The sequence below is a fragment of the Brachyistius frenatus genome, unplaced genomic scaffold (assembly GCF_029030835.1).
Source record: "Brachyistius frenatus isolate BFR_SWC_R1_liver_20210118 unplaced genomic scaffold, ASM2903083v1 Contig_170, whole genome shotgun sequence".
Taxonomy (NCBI): Eukaryota; Metazoa; Chordata; class Actinopteri; family Embiotocidae; genus Brachyistius; species Brachyistius frenatus.
Genome location: NW_027210769.1, coordinates 658,762 through 679,876, shown reverse-complemented (window position 1 = coordinate 679,876; position 21,115 = coordinate 658,762). Strand labels below are relative to the sequence as shown.

At 39.7% G+C, this 21,115-nt stretch overlaps 1 protein-coding gene across 4 annotated transcripts in view; it reads right to left on the bottom strand.

The window, feature by feature from the left end:
- The window catches only part of LOC138631980 (diacylglycerol kinase zeta-like), a 106,409-nt gene that overhangs the window by 36,327 nt on the left and 48,967 nt on the right, over positions 1-21,115 (bottom strand). For 3 of the 4 annotated variants that reach the window (XM_069717214.1, XM_069717215.1, XM_069717212.1), the window contains 10 exons: positions 20,354-20,432; positions 20,194-20,249; positions 19,703-19,765; positions 19,119-19,192; positions 18,916-19,027; positions 18,305-18,391; positions 17,218-17,330; positions 16,841-16,941; positions 10,431-10,510; positions 10,043-10,087 (listed from right to left, as the gene is read on the bottom strand). In XM_069717214.1, the coding sequence (XP_069573315.1) occupies positions 10,043-10,087; positions 10,431-10,510; positions 16,841-16,941; positions 17,218-17,330; positions 18,305-18,391; positions 18,916-19,027; positions 19,119-19,192; positions 19,703-19,765; positions 20,194-20,249; positions 20,354-20,432 (810 nt within the window). The remainder of the gene's footprint in view (positions 1-10,042; positions 10,088-10,430; positions 10,511-16,840; positions 16,942-17,217; positions 17,331-18,304; positions 18,392-18,915; positions 19,028-19,118; positions 19,193-19,702; positions 19,766-20,193; positions 20,250-20,353; positions 20,433-21,115) is intronic. The other variant, XM_069717213.1, reaches the window with a different exon arrangement.

The following is a 21,115-nucleotide window of genomic DNA, read 5'->3' as shown; positions in this document are numbered from 1 at the left end:
ATGTTGAAAACTAAATAACTAGTCATTTTCTGCTTCTAAATTATTCTACTTATTATCCAAGTGCTGAAAGGAGTTAGCAAGTGAGAGTAGATTCGTCCCATATTGGCTTGTCCTCATTGACTATCTATGAAATCAAGAATAGAATTTAAAAACATATAAAGCCTTCAATGACCAACCAGCATCGTGTTTTAAAGACGTCACAGCTGCTTGTGGTTCAGGAGACAGTTTAAGATCTGATAAATCTTAAATTCAAGCTGCCTCAAGCCTGCGTTGTTACATTTTTAACTTTTACATTTTTTAATGTGGTTTTTGTTATTTGTTTTCTTGCCGGGTTTTATTTTGGTGTTGTAAAGTGTTCTGGGATGTTTTATGGTGATCGTGCACCTAAATTTCAAACTAAAAATCGGATTGAACTGAATAAATAAAGTGTTTCTTCCCATTCAGCCTCCTCTGACCACACGTCTTCTGAATGTCCACCATGTTCTTTTGTCCCTCATTGCCACGGCCTCTTTTAACAGCAAAACCCTGGAACACCAAGTTTCCATGGCTCCAGCCACCTGCTTCCACTTCCTGTCTGAGCCTGATGTCGCCACCCGCTCCAGGACTGTCGCAGCCGAGTCCGCAAATCATCGCAAAATCCTGTCTATCGCAGTTCCAACGCCATCTACTGGTGGCCCCCTTTTCTACCCATCTGTAGCCTACCTCCCTCTGTACATTGCATATGTTTCAGAGACTGGATATATACGGTATATAAAAGTGTTTGTAGCTTCAGGTCTGTAAAATGGTTCCGATGCAGAAGTGAATAAAATGTGTCCATCAGTTATCTCGGTGTTGTTAGCTAAAGTCACTCCTTCTTCTTAGTTTTCTGGAGGTCCATCTGAAAATAATCCCTCATTCATTAGAAAAGAAGATTCAAGAAGACCTGTTTTTGGGGGCGTGTCTGTTTGATTGACAGGCCTGTGGTGCAGTCAGGTTACAGCTATCGGTGGGCGGGACGTAGTATCGTCAGGTTTCCAATCAGATCGGTCAGATCCACCAGCTGGCTCCTCCCCCAGCTCGTCCAAATATGGTCACTTCCTGCTCCAAACCGCTCCGAACTAGCAAAGATGGTGACGGACAGAATCTGAAGTGGAGGATTCATAACGTTCACAAACCAACGATGACATCACTGCTGGTTAAAACACTGTAATCGTGTCTTGACTCTTTGCAGTCGGCAACAAAAGCAAGTCATTCTAACATAATGTCTCAATCTGACCTGCAATATAGTCGATGGTGCTTTGACAGCGTCGGCGGAGCACCTAACAACCTATACAGACTATAAAAAGTCACCTTCCGATGGATGTGACAGGAAGAGAAAAGTTATTTTCCTCTCAGACTGCACAGCGTACATTGAAACGGTGACAGGAAGGCAGGCTGAAGTAAACACCTCTCCTCCTCCCCCTCGCTGTTTGTCTCTACTTATCTAATCCTGCTGTCAAGTTTAGCAGCCGAATGCCTGCAGGCTTTTTTTCTTTTCTTTTTTTTTTACAGAAAACCTTACAAACAGTGAATAAAAAGCTGAGCTTATCTGACTGACTGTTCTCTCTTTCACCTTCTTTCTTCTCAAACAAAGCAAACAGTGAGTGCATCACAGGAACGTCTGGGAGTCAGACAGGAAGACAGTTTTAAAGATCCATTTGTAGCCCGTTTCCAGCCTGGAATAAGACAGGATTCACCAGCAACAGCACATCGCTGTCATACGTGTCAGCAGCAACACGGGAACACAGTTCACTTTATGTCAAGCTGCCAGTTTCCTTCAGCTAGATCGATAAAAAATGTCCAGCCTCGGGTCGGGAGGACGTCTCTGGACCGCTCAAAACACTTCTCGAAAAGAAAAACTCCTCAGAAACAGGGTCACAGCCTTTCTGGTTGGAAAAGAAGAGTTTATGTTTGTTAATAAAGTGAGGTTTGTCTGAAAAAATTTACTTTATGACGTTCATACTTTCAGCACAGATCCTGATGACGACGTTTTTTGCGGGGGGAAATATCGCGGGAGTTTTTTTTCCAATTACTGCGATCGTTGTGTCACCAACCTCGATCTTTCAGTCAGAACCCGACGCTCTCGACCGAAGGTGGCGGTTGTTATAGAAACGGGCCGCTGCGTCCTTTGAGCTTCGCGAAGCCTCGACGTCGTCGTCAGATTGACTGAATTTACTGAACACGCTGCGGCGGTGACGATAACGAGCCATTTCTCTCCAGTGAGCTCCATCACACTCCGGACTGCAGCAGATCAAACACCCGGAAACCAGCGCTCATCATTCCGGTTGCTATGCAACACAAACTCTGATAGCAGCTCATGAGTTGTCTTTTTTTTTGTGTGTGTGTGTTAATGATCAATGTAAAATTAGGAGAGTGTTGTGTCTGATAACATTTATAGACTCAGAGTTTCGCTGCTTGCTGCTGAAGATGAAAAAGTCCTCGTGAGATGATGGATGTGAGTACGGGACTTCCTCATGAGGAGGACGGGACATTGAAAGACGCATTTCACGCCTAAAAACAACAGTGAGTTAACATTAAATGCATTTACATGCACTTAAGTAACGGGATTATCGGCTGTTCGCAGCGTTGGAGAATCAGAAACAGGTTTTTTTTCTGCCTCTGGTTGAAGAATTAGGACATAAATTCCGCTGGATTAAATCTGATTAAAATGACAAGGCGTGTTAACATTTAGACAGGAAACGTTTTACTCACAAATTGAGGTGGGCATTACATGCACGTCAATTTTGGAGGACATTTTTTTTACAATGTGTTGTGCATCAAAACAAACAAGAACTGAAACCTTTCTGAGGCTACCGCTCGTTTCTCTGTACGACAAAGCCTTTTTCAGATAGTCCAGTTTCCTCACATCTGTTCTGTATCCAGCATAGGGACCGACACTACATCCCACTTTATATGAAAATATTAATAATAATAATAAAGTGTCAGTGCTCCTTATTATCACATATCACAGGGCCGTACGTCCTGAGTGTGAGTCTCTGGTTCGGGCCACCCAGAGTCATTCATGACATTTATTTTCCATCAGGCACCTAAACATATGTTTTCCAAAAATCGCTGAGTCATATAGTTTCCCACAAACACGGTTCATCTCCTCTACACGACTATAAAAAGATATCTCTACTGACAATCATTGACTTGATAACAAAGGTTTTTGACCCCCCAAAAAAAGCAGTTTTGAGAGTACGTTTCTCGCACTGCAATCAAAAATCAAGTTTGTAAGTAAAAATATATATAAATGGAGAGTGTAATTATTTGCATTGCAAACAAATTTGCTCTCAGTTTTGTTAGTTTTGGTCACATAATTAAGAATTTCGCTGGTGAAACTCTTGACTTTTTGGCTGCAAATGGAAAAACCAAACCAAATCAAAAACTTGATAACAAAGGTTTTTCAATTTGCAGCCAAAGAGTTTCACAAGCAAAATTCTTAATTATGTGACCAAAACTAACAAAACTGTGAAAGATAATTTTTTATTTTATTCTCCGTTTATATATTTGTATTTGCAAACTAGATTATTTTATTGCAGTGGGAGAAATTTGCTCTCAAAAGAGTTTTTTTTTTTTTTTGCTTGCATAAAAACCACTTCAGGTTCAATCCTCTTCTATAAACCCTAGAAAGGGAAAGGAGTGCAGATTTCTGTGCTGTAAACCCAGTTCAGGTGTCATCGCTTGTGAAAGCACTTCAGCTTTAATCCCCTCCACCACGTCAGGGTGACAGAACATGACAGCTCGGCATCGCAGCAGCAAAATCGGCCCGGCCGGCGACGGGGAAGGATGGAACCCGACACGGGGGAACCAACAGACGACAGGAACTCCTTCGCTGCTCGTTAAATGTCCGTGGGACGCGTCAGAGGATTTTCAGGAAGCCCATTTATTCCGCCGGCAACCGTGTTGTAAAGATCGTTAACTGGCTCAAATCTGATTTTACTGATGGATCATCCATCAAACTTCCTCTGTTTTTACAGTGATGACGGACAGCAGGAAACGGGAGTGGACAAATGTGCCCGATGAGTTTTATCCAACTTTCAGAATTTTACCACGGTGGCCTGAACTCGTGCTCTATAACTTCCAGAAGAATAAGATGTGGTTGGCTGACTATCAGAAATCAAAAGTGGGAACTGGAAAGTGGAGTAAAAGGCTGATCCGTCTACCTTTCTGATGACACTGCGGTTTAAATTCAGATTAAATTCACTGCACAGACTGACAATGTGAAAATACAGTACGGACTTCTTATAAAATTGAAGTGTGTTTCATTCTATTTTCAAAACAAATAATAACCAATTATCGTATCGTTACTCGATGATGATCAGCTTTTGTTTACTTCCCACCTCGAGTGTGTGAGCAGTCGCGGACTTTAACTGCAGTCTGATAACAATGAGAGTGTGAAACCTGACGGTACTACGTCCCGCCCACCGATAGCTGTAACCTGACTGCACCACAGGCCTGTCAATCAAACAGACACGCCCCCAAAAACAGGTCTTCTTGAATCTTCTTTTCTAATGAATGAGGGATTATTTTCAGATGGACCTCCAGAAAACTAATAAGAAGGAGTGACTTTAGCTAACAACACCGAGATAACTGATGGACACATTTTATTCACTTTGGATTTGATGAGAGAAGTTGAATGGGAGTCTATGGAGCCGGAGGCTTTTTGGAGCCGACCTCTAGTGGCACTCGCTGGTATTGCAGCTGAAGACACTTCTGGATCAGAACCATTTTACAGACCTGAAGCTACGAACACTTTAATATCCAGTCTGCGGATTTAGTTTATCATATTAATGATTCCATACTCTAATCAGTCCATCTTTATTAGGAAGCTACATCTTAGTGCTGCATTTGATACCAATAATTACACATTTTTATAACAGAGACTGGAGCATGTAGAACAATGACTCTCCGATATATACTAAATTTAATCATGTATTTCCAAAAGTTTCAGTAGTAGAAACGACACTATTCACGTTATATAATACAAAAGGTGCTGCAAAATGTCCGTTTCTATGCAGATGACATCCAGCTATATTTATCTATGAAGCCAGATGGAACAACTCGTTGAATACACTGAGGCCAGGATGACCTGTGTTATTGTACTTCTACATTCACACTAAACTTTTTCACTCTTTCTAAAAACTGAAGCGAGTCTCTGGGACGGCATCAAGGACCGAGCAATATTGCCGAAAGTAGGAACATCAGGTCTCACAGCGATGCTGAAAAACGAGTCTGTGCATTTGTTACATTGAGGCTCGATTATTGTAGTTCTTCTGGATTTACTAGTAACTCTGAAAAGACCTCCAGTTGATCCAAACCACTGCAGCGAGCGTCTGACAGGATTTACATACTGTTTTCCTCCCATAATAGCATTACTTCAATGGTTCCCTGTAAAATCAAGAATAAAATGTAAAATCCCTCTCCTCACACATAAAGCCCTTAATGAAGAAGCCCCATCATTACTTAAAAACCTCATCATACTCATTATCCCAGCAGAACGCGCTGCTCTCAGACTGCAGGCTTACTGGTGGTTCAAAGAGATTCCAGAAGTAGACTGGGAGGCCGAGCTTTCAGCTTTCAGGGCCTCAGTTTGGGTTCAGCAGGCAGACGCCCTCTAAACTTTTACAACTCTCCTCAACTTTGTGCCGGCTTTCTACTGTAGTTTGTTCTTTTTCCTCTCTCTGCCTGAACTATTTACAGGTGTCTCTGCAGAAATGTAAAGGCCCTGCCAGGGTTTACTGTTTGTTGTCTCCACAGACTAAATATAAAAGAGTTTGTAGCTTCAGGTCTGAAAAATGGTTCTGATCCAGAAGTGTCTTCAGCTGCAATACCAGCGAGTGCCACTAGAGGTCGGCTCCAAAAAGCCTCCGGCTCCATAGACTCCCATTCAACTTCTCTCATCAAATCCAAAGTGAATAAAATGTGTCCATCAGTTATCTCGGTGTTGTTAGCTAAAGTCACTCCTTCTTCTTAGTTTTCTGGAGGTCCATCTGAAAATAATCCCTCATTCATTAGAAAAGAAGATTCAAGAAGACCTGTTTTTGGGGGCGTGTCTGTTTGATTGACAGGCCTGTGGTGCAGTCAGGTTACAGCTATCGGTGGGCGGGACGTAGTATCGTCAGGTTTCCAATCAGATCAGTCAGATCCACCAGCTGGCTCCTCCCCCAACTCGTCCAAATATGGTCACTTCCTGCTCCAAACCGCTCCGAACTATCAAGATGGTGACGGACAGAATCTGAACTGGAGGATTCATAACATTCACAAACCAACAATGACATCACTGATGGTTGATGACATCACCGCTGGTTGCCGCTGGGCTTGCACAGATTATGAAACCAGACGAGTCGGAAAAAGGGCTAACCTAAATTGCCTTTCATATTATATGCTGAGATCAGCTATTGCATCATGACGCACACCAACTGCCTGATCTATATCCGATTCAATAGACAACATGCAGCTTCATTTTTCATATGATTAACTGAATCAAAACGTTGCATTCAGTGGGATGAAATTCCATTTGACGTCCACCACACCTGTCTGAGAGCATGAACACATCCCTTCATTTGGCAGAAGTGCAATTTCACCTCAAAAATTTACGCCAGAAACCTTCACCAACGCCCCCCTCGCTGTGCCGTTTCACCTCATCTCAGCACAGCCGGGTTTATGTTAAGCCCCCCAAAATAGCAACTCAACACAACCTCCTCGTGCTGCACCAAGAAAATGCAAATGCGCCTGGATATCTGCTTATAGCAGCTTTACGTTGGTACAAGAATAATCGCAGTAAGCGCAGTTTTTAGATCGTGTTAACAGCCGAGTGGAATTCTGTCAAAACAACCAGATGGAGTTCTTATCTTTGGTAATTACTTCTTTTCATAATTTAAAATGTGTTTTGAGGATAACTAGCAGTACAATTCTTCTTGTGTCAGTACCACAAAATAAGGTGGTTATAATATGAGGCACCAGATATTGTGGAATTTCTATTTAGGCTTTTTGTCTGCTGCCAGAATAAAATAAAAAAGTGTGTTTCAAACATTAAAATTGTTCTTGTTTTGTCATTAAGCCTCTATCCTTGGAGATTAGTGCCTCAAAGAGACGCCCTCCATCAGAAAGTATGTTTAAATAAAAAGGAATGAATCGCAAATAAAAGTCAAGAATTAAAGGACAAACCTTCTACGACAGGTCATAACACAATAAACTCACACATGCAGCCGTGCATGGACAACAGGTCATGCATCAGGCGTCGGCACGGAGACACGCAGGGGAAACGCATCTATACGGAAACAAAAGTGTTGACTGAGCTCATGTGCATCAACTTCAGGACGGTTTGTTCTCTTTTCTCTGATTCTGCTTCTTCGGTGCAACAAGTGTGAGCGACATGGAATCTTAAATCGGAGAGCACTAATATCGCACTTCATGACTTTAGCGGCGTCTTTGTAAGTTTACCTCACACTTAATTCACACATCAACAGGCGGGCATTGAACCTGCGCTCTCATGATTAGTGGTAAATCCGCAAGTATTTAACTGCAATTATTGTACAGAGAAACTGAATCTTATCAGCATAACTTGAAAGTGAATTTCGATAAACTTGAAACTGAATAGTAAATATTGAAAGGGAATTAATTTGATCTGAAACCATGTTTGATCGTGAAAATACAACAAAAGAGACCGTGAACTGTTGAGCAGCTGAAATCCTACATCAGGCAAGAATGGGACCACATTTCACTTTCAAAACTCCCGAAACTGGTCTCCTCAGTTCCCAAACGTTTTCAGTGTTGTTAAAAGAAGAGTTGATGCAGCTCAGTGGTGAACATGATCCTGGAACAACTTATAGAGACGTGTTTCTGGCGTTAAATTCAAAACGAGCAGATATTTTTCATAAAACAATACAATTTCTCAGTTTGGTCTTTGGTCTTTGGTCTATTTTTGAATAAAATATTGGTTTATGTGATTTGCAACTCATTGCATCCTGTTGAATTCACATTCTATATGCCGTCACAACTTTTTGGGAAACGGTGTCGTATTTGAATTATTCTATTGTATCAAAAATCCGAATCTGAGTTTGATTCTTATTAGAGATAAAATAAGCAATGTTGGAGGGTCGTTACTTTTGTCAGTTTGAAATTATTTCCGAGAAAAGTGTGGGTTTAACTTTTTTTTCATGGAAGGGTATCAACAAATTAATCCACGACTTTATGTTTTAGAGGTATTCAAGCTAGTATTTCATCTTGATAGAGCATCGAGAGTCGTTTGTAATTAGACCACACAAGAAATATTTCTCTTTCATGGCGGTAACTCTGTCAGATAAACGAGTATGACACGGACCAATCATCGCTCACGCGCGAGTGCCTGTTTCGAAAAGAGTAAAACAACGCGAAAGAAAAAACGACGATGCCTCCGCTAGTTCCCGCTAATATTTGGATTTTTTTTTCCACTGTCCGTGGTACTCTTTCGAGGAAACGCCACATTGTCGCCACAGCTTAAAGAAGCGCTCCTCACGTAACACGGCAAAACGTAAAGTGGCCACGCGCTGGCTACTTTTACGTGCATGTAAGTTTCACGCTTACAAAACGTGAACCTGTCACGCCTCGACAGCCCAACGCGTGGCTATCTCACGTTTTTGCTGTAGTGTGTCTGTTTTCACGATTTCCCGTAACACCGGGTTGGACAGCAACACCTGCAGCGTCCCACGTTCTCTTTGCCGTGTTTATAATCGGTGGAGGTCGAGGAACACGTCGTAGGACGAGTCCAACTATGCGGGAAAAAACAAACATTTTGACACGCTTGACTTCGCGTCGCTGTTTCCTCTATTTTCCCATTAAAAGGCTCGTCGTTCATTTTCCAGCCTGCCGCTGGAACTTTGTCGGCTGCGACTAAATCCCGTTAAAATGGAGCTGAGACTTCTTTACCTGTCAATCACTCACGCTCGCTTATCAGCAGCGCCGCTGTCAGACGTAACCTTTTCCATCAAAGTCGTCACTCACGCTTTTCTCTGCCGTTTTGACGGCTTGAATCTTGCTGCTGTCACGGTCCAAACCTGCTTTTGTTTCCGAGTGGTTCCCCGTCGGTCTTTCTATCAGTGGGTTTTTCTTTCTTTGTCTGTCAGTTGGTCTGTGGGCTCGACTGATCCGTTCAGACAGCTGAGCGACACGTCTACGCTCATCATCGGGGACATTCGTACCCCGACTCAACGTCGACTCCTCCGGCGATGCCGTGAACTACGGACGGCAGATTAGTTATTCAAAGTCTCCAAAAAATAATCCTCCAGTGACCTAAAACTAACTTTGTTTCATGTGTCCGGGATTTCCAGCGAGTCTCGTAGGAAAAGGGCTCCGTATCATCTCTTTAGAAACACACTTTATAAGCATTTCCAATAAAGATGCTTCATATCCATATTCATATTGAAATAGTATGAAAAAAAAAGGGCAAAATAACGGCATTGAAAAAGTAAGAAGGACACCTCCAGGAAGTATATGACAGTCACCGCTTTTGTTTGATATATATAATATATATCATACATTTGAATTTAAATACAAACATGAGTCCGATGCAGAAGTGTCTTCAGCTGCAATACCAGCGAGTGCCACTAGAGGTCGTCTCCAAAAAGCCTCCGGCTCCATAGACTCTCATTCAACTTCTCTCATCAAATCCAAAGTGAATAAAATGTGTCCATCAGTTATCTCGGTGTTGTTAGCTAAAGTCACTCCTTCTTATTAGTTTTCTGGAGGTCCATCTGAAAATAATCCCTCATTCATTAGAAAAGAAGATTCAAGAAGACCTGTTTTTGGGGGCGTGTCTGTTTGATTGACAGGCCTGTGGTGCAGTCAGGTTACAGCTATCGGTGGGCGGGACGTAGTATCGTCAGGTTTCGGCCATTATCATTCGCCGAAGGAAAAAAAAAAAAAAAGCCGTGCGACTTCAAGTGAATGGGTGGAGGGTTTAATGTCCGAGTTTTTTTGGGAGCAGCTGTTAGTTTCCCGCGTGCCTCTGAGCCAAACAACAAACAAACATCTAACTACCAACCTGCCGTCCCAAACATCTGAAGGAGGGGTGGACAGAGCAGACGTCCTGGAGACGGAGAGAGAAGTAGGAAAAGTAGAGAGGGGAGCGCGCGCGCACACACACACACACACACACACACACACACACACACACACACACACACACACACACACACAGCTTAATTAAAAGCTGGCTTCCTGCTTACTTTCTTCTTCATCTGGATTTGTGTCACTTCTCTCCATTTGGTGACACAGAGCTGTGACCTTTTCATCTGTTCCCCCCCCCCCCCCTCAACGCACACACTCTCACACACACACTCTCACACACACTCACACACACACTCTCACACACACACTCTCACACACACACTCTCACACACACTCTCACACACACACTCTCTCGGCCTTACCTCCTGCAGGCGCCGGATGTGTTCTCGGCAGGTCTCCAGGTCGCTGTCGCCGGGCACCACGATGAGCCCCAGAGGGACGGCTGGAGATGCAGAGGAACAGAACAATTATCCGACGGCACTTTGAAATCTGCTTAAACAGTCGGAGCCCGTCAACCCCGCTGGAAGTGCTGCTTTAATTCTGGTAGCGGAGAGCGGCGCCGACCCGGGAATTAAGTACTCCGTAGGAGGAACGATCAAAACTGGCGACAGAAATTCCCATTATGACCGAAAGAAACCGAACCAGAAGCTGTTTAAAGTCATTTTAAGGCAAAGTTTGCAGTTGTTTTAAATTGCCGCAATTTTTCCTGCAATAAACTTCATCAGAATCTGAGCTGAAAGTATTAACGACATAAAGCAAATCTTTTCAAACTAAACTCACTTTATTAACAACAATAACTCCTGATTTCCAACCAGAAAGTCTCTGCTGCTGTTTTCATCACCAAATAAAACTCAAGGGTTTTGCAGGAAATGTGTTCTTCACATTAAAATGATGTGATTAAATGTTTGTGATCAAAGGAAGTGATTCCATATTACTGGATGTTAAATGAGTTTTGTCCACACGTCCAGTTGTCAGAGACGTCTCTTTGTTTGTTTCATCCAGCAGGTCTATGTGTTGAATGAACATGAATTAAACAGCATCTAAAGCTTTTATTTTGACAGCTGATGTCGTCCTTGTTTCTATATTAGTTTTTGTATTTTATTTTTCTTACTTGTATTTTCTTTCTTGTATTTTATTTTTCTTACTTGTATTTAATTTTTCTTACTTGTATTTTACTTTTCTTTCTTCTGTTATTTTTCTGGTATTTTATTTTTCTTTCTTCTGTTATTTTTCTGGTATTTAATTTTTCTTTCTTCTGTTATTTTTCTTACTTGTATGTTATTTTTCTTCTATGTTATTTTTCTTTCTTGTATTTTATTTTTCTTTCTTCTATGTTATTTTTTCTTACTTCTATGTTATTTTTCTTACTTGTATGTTATTTTTCTTCTATGTTATTTTTCTTCTATGTTATTTTTCTTACTTGTATGTTATTTTTCTTCTATGTTATTTTTCTTACTTGTATGTTTTTTTTTCTTACTTCTGTTATTTTTCTTACTTGTATGTTATTTTTCTTTCTTCTATGTTATTTTTTTTCTTATTTCTATGTTATTTTTCTTACTTGTATGTTATTTTTCTTTCTTCTATGTTATTTTTTTCTTACTTCTATGTTATTTTTCTTACTTGTATGTTATTTTTCTTTCTTCTATGTTATTTTTTTTTCTTACTTCTATGTTATTTTTCTTACTTGTATGTTATTTTTCTTTCTTCTATGTTATTTTTTCTTTCTTCTATGTTATTATTTTTTTCTTATTTCTATGTTATTTTTGTTACTTGTATGTTATTTTTCTTTCTTCTATGTTATTTTTTTTCTTACTTCTATGTTATTTTTCTTACTTGTATGTTATTTTTCTTTCTTTTATGTTATTTTTCTTACTTGTATGTTATTTTTCTTTCTTCCATGTTATTTTTCTTTCTTCTGTTATTTTTCTTACTTGTATGTTATTTTTCTTTCTTTTATGTTATTTTTCTTGTATTTTATTTTTCTTTCTTGTATTTTATTTTTCTTTCTTCAATGTTATTTTTCTTACTTGTATGTTATTTTTCTTATTTATTATAAAGTCATGTGGTCTCTTCACAATTTGTAAAGATAAACTGCAACACTTGTAGAATTCCTTGAAAATATATTTATATATATTTAGAGAGAAGAGTTGAAGTACTAAAGTCCTGCGTACTCTCCAAGGTACTCCAAGCAATCCCAAAGCGACTCCAACGTCCCCGAGGACTTCTTAACACGTAGCAATTAAAATCCTCCTGCCTGCCGGTCTTTGAGTTTTACTATGAAAACTTCCCGGCTGCAGGTGGAAGCTTCCTTAAATTTTGGAGACGACAGGAACTGTGATTGGTTTGTGTGAAAATCCATCTGATCCACTAAAGTGCTGCTGAATAATAAAATTACAATAAGAATGAAAGAGGAAAATCCCCACACGGCCCGATGTGACACACATCTGGTGCAAACAGTAGAATTTCATCAATATTGGACATCGGGTGATTTGCGTCCGGCGCCAAACCGACGTCGGCTTTTATTCTGATAAATAATCCCGTCTGGCTCGTCATCAGTAAATTCACGTGAATGAAAAGCCGCCTCCTGAGGCCAGCGAGGCAAAAAGCACGCTGGCTGAACATCACACGGATCTCTCACACACACACACACACACACACACACACACACACACACACACACACACACACACACACACACACACACACACACACACACAGCACCTTTCATTGAGTCTAAACACCTCGATCATCCAATAGAAGCTTCACTAACAGAAGCCAAGTAGGATCTGACAGATTCCAGAAAAAGTGTTTACTTTTTTTTTTTTTGCCAATTATTCCTCAAAGCCGGCAAGAGCAGAGGACGCGTTCAAACCGTCGCTATTAAAATGCAACTACTGTTTTCCTCTCAGAGGCTTCATCCGCTGACCTTTTCAAAATGAGACACATAAACACAGAAGATGACAACAAATAAGACGGGCTGAAAAATATTCAAAGATTTTTAAAAAAAAAACTTCTCTGGTTCCAGCTCTGATGCTCTGGTGCTGTTCTCAACATCACGTGCAGTCAAATTTACAGCATCGCAATAATCAAAAAACAACATAATGTGTAACGGGCACAGAAACCACAACAATGGAATCTACATGAGTCCAACAAATAGTAATTTTGAGGGTGAATTTCACCCTCAAAATTACTATTTTGGTGCGATCTCCGTTTCCGTGGCAACACATGGGGTATAACTAACAACTGGAAAAAACAATCAGTAGACTCTTAATGTAACGTACGCAATGTTTACTACTCTAGGAAGTAGTCCGACCCTTAGCAACCACCCTAGCAACAGAGAGGATTTCTAGTCTCCAACTGAATAAATACAGAACATAGAAACACTAAACTGCTCAGCTAGCTCAGTCTGGTTGGAACAAAGATATCTGATGAACAAAGATATCTGATGAACAAAGATATCTGAGGATGTAACTAAGGATGTTAAGTGCGTGACTATCCGTGGTGTTACGGTACGGGTGCTCGGAGCGACCAAAAAGGACCAAAAGAGACCCGACTTCACCAAATGTGTTATTTAATAGAACTATAACAAGTAGAAACTACATTATATTACATATTATATGAAATTCTATTATAATTCTATATTCCCATTGAGGAGGCGGAGTCATATTTCTAGTACTGTAATGAGCAGCGTGTGATGTCACCAATCAGATCTCTGGGGTGGGGCTACTGGTTTTATAATATAATATCCTTATTACCATACTGTAGACATAACCCACAATATAACCTGCAGTTATAATAATGGATTTGTTTGTACATTTGTAACTTTTTACTTATTTCTGTGCATCTAAATAAAAGTACGGATCCTTTAAATCTCTTGAATCTTGATCAGACAACATCATTTCTTAATTCTACTCAATTTGAAACATTGATCTGATTTTTGTTTTGTTTTGTTCTGTTAACAGATCCTGTACAGTTATGAAAACATCCACCTAAACCTCTCCATATGAATATAAATATTCTACATTGTGTGTTGGAGATGACGCTCGGCAGCGCCTCCAGGTGTCGGAACATTTTCACCACTTCCCTGAGTGTGACACGTCCTCCAAGTAAGAGCACGGATTGATTTGCATAATGAGAGAAAACTACTCAAACTTTGGGAGACGAGAACAAAAGGAGGAGGAGAAAAAGAAAAAAAAATGAAGCTTATGTAAACAAAAACATACTTTTATATAATAGTTACAAACATAAAAAGAAATGTGTTGAAAATTAGTATGAAATATGTATATATACACATATTTATATTTATATATATATATATATCCACCACGGATTGGGTTTAAATCCCAGGATGCTGAACGCTACATACAGATGATATAAAAAACATACAGAAACAAAAGGAACCATGAAAACATGACTATAAACAGGATTATAAAATAGGCTGTTTATAATACTGTAAAAAGGAAACAGCGCCACCCGGTGTCAAACCTCTGAACTGACATGAAACATTCACATTTAGATGGAAGAGCTGCTGGTTGCCCTGTGTATGTAACATGTTAAAAAACTAAAATCACAGGCGTGTTACATGTGAGCAGACACACGGTAGTTGCATCGCTGCATCATCAGGGAGGAGAGACGCTGACAACGATCCCGTTGACCTACATACTTACACACTGAGCCTGGAGACATCATTTTAATAAATCATATCTTTTTATCGATCTGCTTTTCTTTATTTATTTCCTGCACACTTTCAAACTTTTAATCCCTCTCATCTTGTGTTTTAATCTTCTTAATGCATCGTCCTCATCTTTTATCCTCCTTTTTTTTTTAGTTTCTGTTTTTGTCATTTTAGCTTTTAATCCATCTTCTACATGTCTTTCATCTCCATCATCTCAACGTGGTTTTTAAATCGTATTATTTTTCTGTTTAATCGTGTTTGTGTGATCTACAACTGTCCGTCTTAATTTTGACCTGTCAATCATCTGTGAAGCCCTTTTTGAACTTCACCCAAAATGTAAGCAAAGTGCCGTATAAATAAAGTTGCATTGGTTGATTGATGGAGTTAGTTTAACAGAGGACAGTCTTCAGACGAATCTCGGTTTTAAAAGGTAAAATACAAATTAAAACGTGAACATTTGAGCTCTGATTTAATGTCAGGCTGATCTGGGATCAACTTTCCTCTGAAATGCATTTTGGAGAAAAGATCTTAATAATGTCAGACAGATTCAGATTGGATGTCATGGATTGGGAACATTTCATTTGCTGCTTTATGTCTTTGTCTTTATGTCTGCTTCAGCGCGGCTCCACGTCGCCCTCTACTGGATCCTGGTGGAAGTCCTGAACAAGTTTCTCTAAATACTTTTTTTTTATTTATTGAAGGTGAACTCATCTTTGTTGAAGCTCCAGGAAGATGGAGACGTGCAAAATTTAGAAAAAATAAAAATTATCATGTGTTTCAAATTTCACTTTATTATTTCAAAAGTTAATAAAATAGTTAAGACTTCTCATTTTTGGTCGAATATAAATAAATTGGCTAAAATACATTTGTGACATTTCCCAGCGGATCCACGTTGTTGTTTTTAAACTGTTTATTTACCTTTTACAAGTCGGAGATTTTTCTAATTCATTGAAGGAATATTTAATAGTTCAGTTCATCAAATAAAGATTCAAATTTAAATATCACCAAATCTGGAGATACATAGTTTTCACTGGACAGGAAGAGGATGAAGAACTGTATTCTGAAAAGTAACTAAATAACAATAATAACAACTAAATATAGCTGTGGGTAAAATATAGAGGAGTAAAAGTATATATATATTTGCCTCTGAAATGTAGTACAGTGGAAGTATTGATAGTATTAAATGGAAATACTCAAGTAAACTACAAATACCTCAAAAACGTACTGAAGTAACTGTTAGATTTCACCACTGGTTCTGGTGATATCAGAGTATTGATGAATGATCAAATAAAATTCGAGTTTTCAGCGAAACTCGGACAAAGTTATAAAGATTATAAAGATTATTGTTGAAGAGTCGGTTTAAAGCGTCAAAAAACAGCTTCGAGGAGGAAGTTAGAGAAGCTGAATGATTATTTAGAGGAACTCCAATAGCAGAAAACAACTCAGCCTGCACTTCGCTGATGAACTCCATCATCATCACCATCACCATCATCCTCAGTCTCCAAAACAACACACCTACAGAGTGTAAAGACTCTCTGAGGTGGTGACGTCCATCACAGACCAGCGTCCTGGACCCCCTGCTGGGCCAACAGCTCTGAGGACCAGCTAGTAAACATCATCTCCACCTTTAATTCAGTCATCCAAACTCTGCTGCACCTGCAGCTGGATCTCAGACTTCCTGTCTGACTGTATAGGAAACTTTTAACCAATCAGCATCGACCACCTGAAGCTCCACCCCCTCCAACGACATGTAGAAAACACCTGACTTCTGACTATTTATCTTTTTAGTTATTTTGTTTTTACTCCTATCAGCGACTAATGTTGTGTGATTTTTACTTTTATTATGTTGTTTTTTTTACCTAAAATTATTAGGTAATATTATATTATGTTATATTATTAATGTTAATAATAACGTTTTTGACAAATTACCAAAATACACCTGGGAACATTTTTCATCTTAAATAAATAAACTTTCAATCAACTTTCAGTGAACATTGCATCAAAAAAGTTTTTTTTTTTTTAAGTCTGTTTCTGCACACGTATGTATTTAGCATGATGCCGTGTTCAGTGACTCGGTACATGGATGTGTGGACTTACACGCTTGCCGTAGTTTGTCCTTGTCGTAGTGCAGAGACTCGTAGTCTGTCATGCTTATCTTGCTGACTCGGATCCGGAGTCTCTCCGGGACTGGCTGCTGACTGAGAGAGACACACACACACACACACACACACACACACACACACACACACACACACACACACACACACACACACACACGCACACGCACACACACATCCAGAACACTGTTAATAAATTAATTACTGGTTGTACATGTTCAGTGTGAGGTTCTATTGGTGGATAGTGTGTGTGTGTGTGTGTGTGTGTGTGTGTGTGTGTGTGTGTGTGTGTGTGTGTGTGTGTGTGTGTGTGTGTGTGTGTGTGTGTGTGTGTGTGTGTGTGTGTGCATAACCCACTCATTAAGGTGTGGTAGTGAGGTCCGTCTCTTGGTCTTCTGAACCATGTTAGCCTGGTTTCTGAGGCTGATGTGGATAACGGAGGGAGCGAGTCGACACGGTTCACCGTCCACCTGACAGAGACACACACCGACCAATCAATGAGTCCATCAATCAATTAACGAGTCTGTCAATCAATCGTGTCCGTCAATCAATTAATGAGTCTGTCAATCAATCAACGAGTCAGTCAATCAATTAACGAGTTTGTCAATCAATCATAGAGCCTGTCAATCAACCAACAAGTCCATCAATCAATCAACAAGTCCGTCAATCAATCAATGAGTCCGTCAAGCAATCAATGAGTACGTCAATCAATCAGGACATGACCTGAAGATGGATGGTTTTAATCCTTGATAGTAAAGACAAATAGCTCCGCCCCAGAGATCTGATTGGTCAACTGAACATTTCAACAACAACATATCATCACTACAAATGTGACTCCACCTCCTCAATGGAATATATAATTAGAATAGAATTTCATATTATATTTAATATAATGTAGTTTCTACTTGTTATAGTTCTATTAAATAACCCATTTGGTGAAGTCGGGTCTCTTTTGGTCCTTTTTGGTCGCTCCCAGCACCCGTACCGTAACACCACGGATAGTCACGCACTTAACATCCTTAGTTACATCCTCAGATATCTTTGTTCATCAGATATCTTTGTTCATCAGATATCTTAGTTCATCAGATATCTTTGTTCATCAGATATCTTTGTTCATCAGATATCTTTGTTCATCAGATATCTTAGTTCATCAGATATCTTTGTTCATCAGATATCTTTGTTCCAACCAGACTGAGCGAGCTGATCAGTTTAGTGTTTCTATGTTCTGTATTTATTCAGTTAGAGACTAGAAATCCTCTCTGTTGCTAGGTGGTTGCTAAGGGTCGGACTACTTCCTGGAGTAGTAAACATTGCATATGTTACATTAAGAGTCTACTGATAGTTTTCCAGTTGTTAGTCCTTACCCCATGTGTTGCCATGGAAACGGAGATTACACTAACAATAAGTTCTATACATATATACTTATATATATTTATATATGTACCTGTACTGGCAGCGGTTTAGTGGTAGTTAACGTGACTTCACTGCACTGGTTCAACCGCTCGCCGTGACCTCCGACCTGGAGAGTCGCCTACAGAGAGAGAGACAATTCATGAGTTCAAGAGATACTGAAGAAAAAAACCAAAATTAAAACTCGTTTCAAAAACCTAAAAGCTGGTTAAACATTTCCAAAAATCCTCGTAGACTATTCAGAGTATCTGGAGGGAAACACATTTCTTTGTTTGTGTTCTCTGAGTTGACTAAAACGGACAGTAGGTGGCGATAACTTATATACATGATACTTATGTTATTGTGGAAGAAAACACAAAATCAAAAGTATCAGTTCTACCAATCATCTTTAGTTTGGATTAGAAACACATTAATAAATGTTTAATTGGACAGAACGTTTTTCTTTGTCCTCCATAAAGGTTCTGAAAATATCATCAGAATGAAAATATGTATCGTAAACTAAAAGGTTTTCTTCTTTTTACTTTTTTGTCTATCAACTGTATTTAACTGATTGTCTCTAATTAAGACAGACTTTCAGCTGGCAAGCTGGGTCGTCCCTCCCCGGTTACCGAGACGACCAGGACCCTCCCCCAGAGAACCCCGTACCAGTGACGTCATGGTGAAACCGATGACCTCGATGTACCCGTCGTCGTGGCGCTGCGGTTCGAAGTCGTGGTGTTCTCCGGGGTTCCCCCACGGCGTGGTGCCGGCACAATACCTGAGAGACGCCACGTCAGCATTTACGTTGGTATTTTTTATGCAAAAAAAACTCGACAATTTTTGAGAATTTTTGAATGTTGCTGACTGACCGGGGGATGTTGAGGAAGACGAGACACTGCAGCTTCAAGTCCTGAACCTTCGATGTTAAATCTGTCCCATCACACTGGAGACCGGGGGGGGGGGGGGGACGACAAATAGAGAGAGTTAAATTTGACCTTCAGCTCTGTTTCCTCTACAGAGTCCTGCAGCAACAACAGAAGAAGAAGAAGAAGAAGAAGAAGAAGAAGAAGAAGAAGAAGAAGAAGAAGAAGAAGAAGAAGAAGAAGAAGAAGAAGAAGAAGAAGAAGAAGCTGCTGCTCCTGATGATGTCACTACCAACAAGTTCCTCAAACACTTTATCTAGAATACAATGATGTCATCTGGTTGGAGAACACAGAGACTGAACACTGAAACATGGAAACACATCACAGACTCAGAAAACACAGGAATACAATACAATACAATACAATACAATACAATACAATACAATACAATACAATACAATACAATAGCACTGTAAAATAGAATAGAATAGAATAGAATAGAATAGAATAGAATAGAATAGAATAGAATAGAATAGAATAGAATAGAATAGAATAGAATAGAATAGACAGTTTGACTGACAGCTACTCACCACCACTCTAATGTGCTTTGACAGGTCTTTGGAGCTTCCCATCAGGAAATCAGAGAACGCCGTCTGATAGAAAAATAAACATGGAACAGGAAGTACATCTCAGTAACACATCTGGAAGAACAGCTGGAAGAACATCTCAATAATGACCAGGCCAGTATCTCAGTAAAGATATCTGGTGAACAAAGATATCTGAGGAACAAAGATATCTGATGAACAAAGATATCTGATGAACAAAGATATCTGACGAACAAAGATATCTGATGAACAAAGATATCTAATGAACAAAGATATCTGATGAACAAAGATATCTGATGAACAAAGATATCTGAGGACGTAACTAAGGATGTTAAGTGCGTGACTATCCGTGGTGTTACGGTACGGGTGCTCGGAGCGACCAAAAAGGACCAAAAGAGACCCGACTTCACCAAATGTGTTATTTAATAGAACTAGAACAAGTACAAACTACATTATATTGTATTTTTAAAACTTACCCCGGCATAGAACATCTTATTCCTAAAACGACTGTTAAACTTCTCCGGGTTGGCTTCTAAAATAAAAACAGAAGGAGAGACGGGAAGTCAGCAAAATATTCCACGTATACAAACTTCGTAGTATTCAATCAGTGCCAATTAAAAATATTTCTTGATTTACCTCTGGACTCGTGGAACTCTAGAGTCACATGGGCGTCGAATCCAAGGCTGAAGTAGTTATTGAACACGTCCAGAGGAAGCTGAGCACAAACACATCAAACAGACACGTCAGCTGCATCAGGCCTTCTCCTGGCTTTAATATTGATGTTGGATGATATCGATAAATATTTCATTTCACATTCACGAACAGAGACAAAGACTCTGCAGAGTGAGTAAGGAAACGAGTGCAATTTAGGAAGTGATCAGATCTTTTACTTAACTAAAGTACAGTCATGTAAGAAAGCTCCAATACAAGTAAAAAAAAAAAGATTATTCAGGCATTAGCAACAAAATGTCACTAAAGTATGAAAGTAAAAGTGCTGGTTTGGTCCTTCTGACTGATATATTATACTGCTGTTATATTTTTATTTTTATTTGATATATGTAGAGATATTGGATCATTTGAACATTTATTGAAATATAAATCATGTACAAATGTTGGAGGGAAAAGGTTTAAGAGGTCATAGACTTATGAACACTCTTGTTGTGAGACGTCCGAGGGCAGAAAGGTTAGAAACCAGCGGTCTAATCTTTACCAAGGAATTGTAATGAAGCAGCTTCGGTAACTAACAGGTTGGTGGTACAATCCCCGGTTCTTCTTGCTCACATACTGAAAGGTCCTTGAGCAAGACGCTGAACCCAAAGGTTCTCCTGGTGGAAAGGAGAGATCTTTGCATGGGTGCTCTGCTGCCATAAGTGTGAGTGAATGGGAAGAAAACTGTGA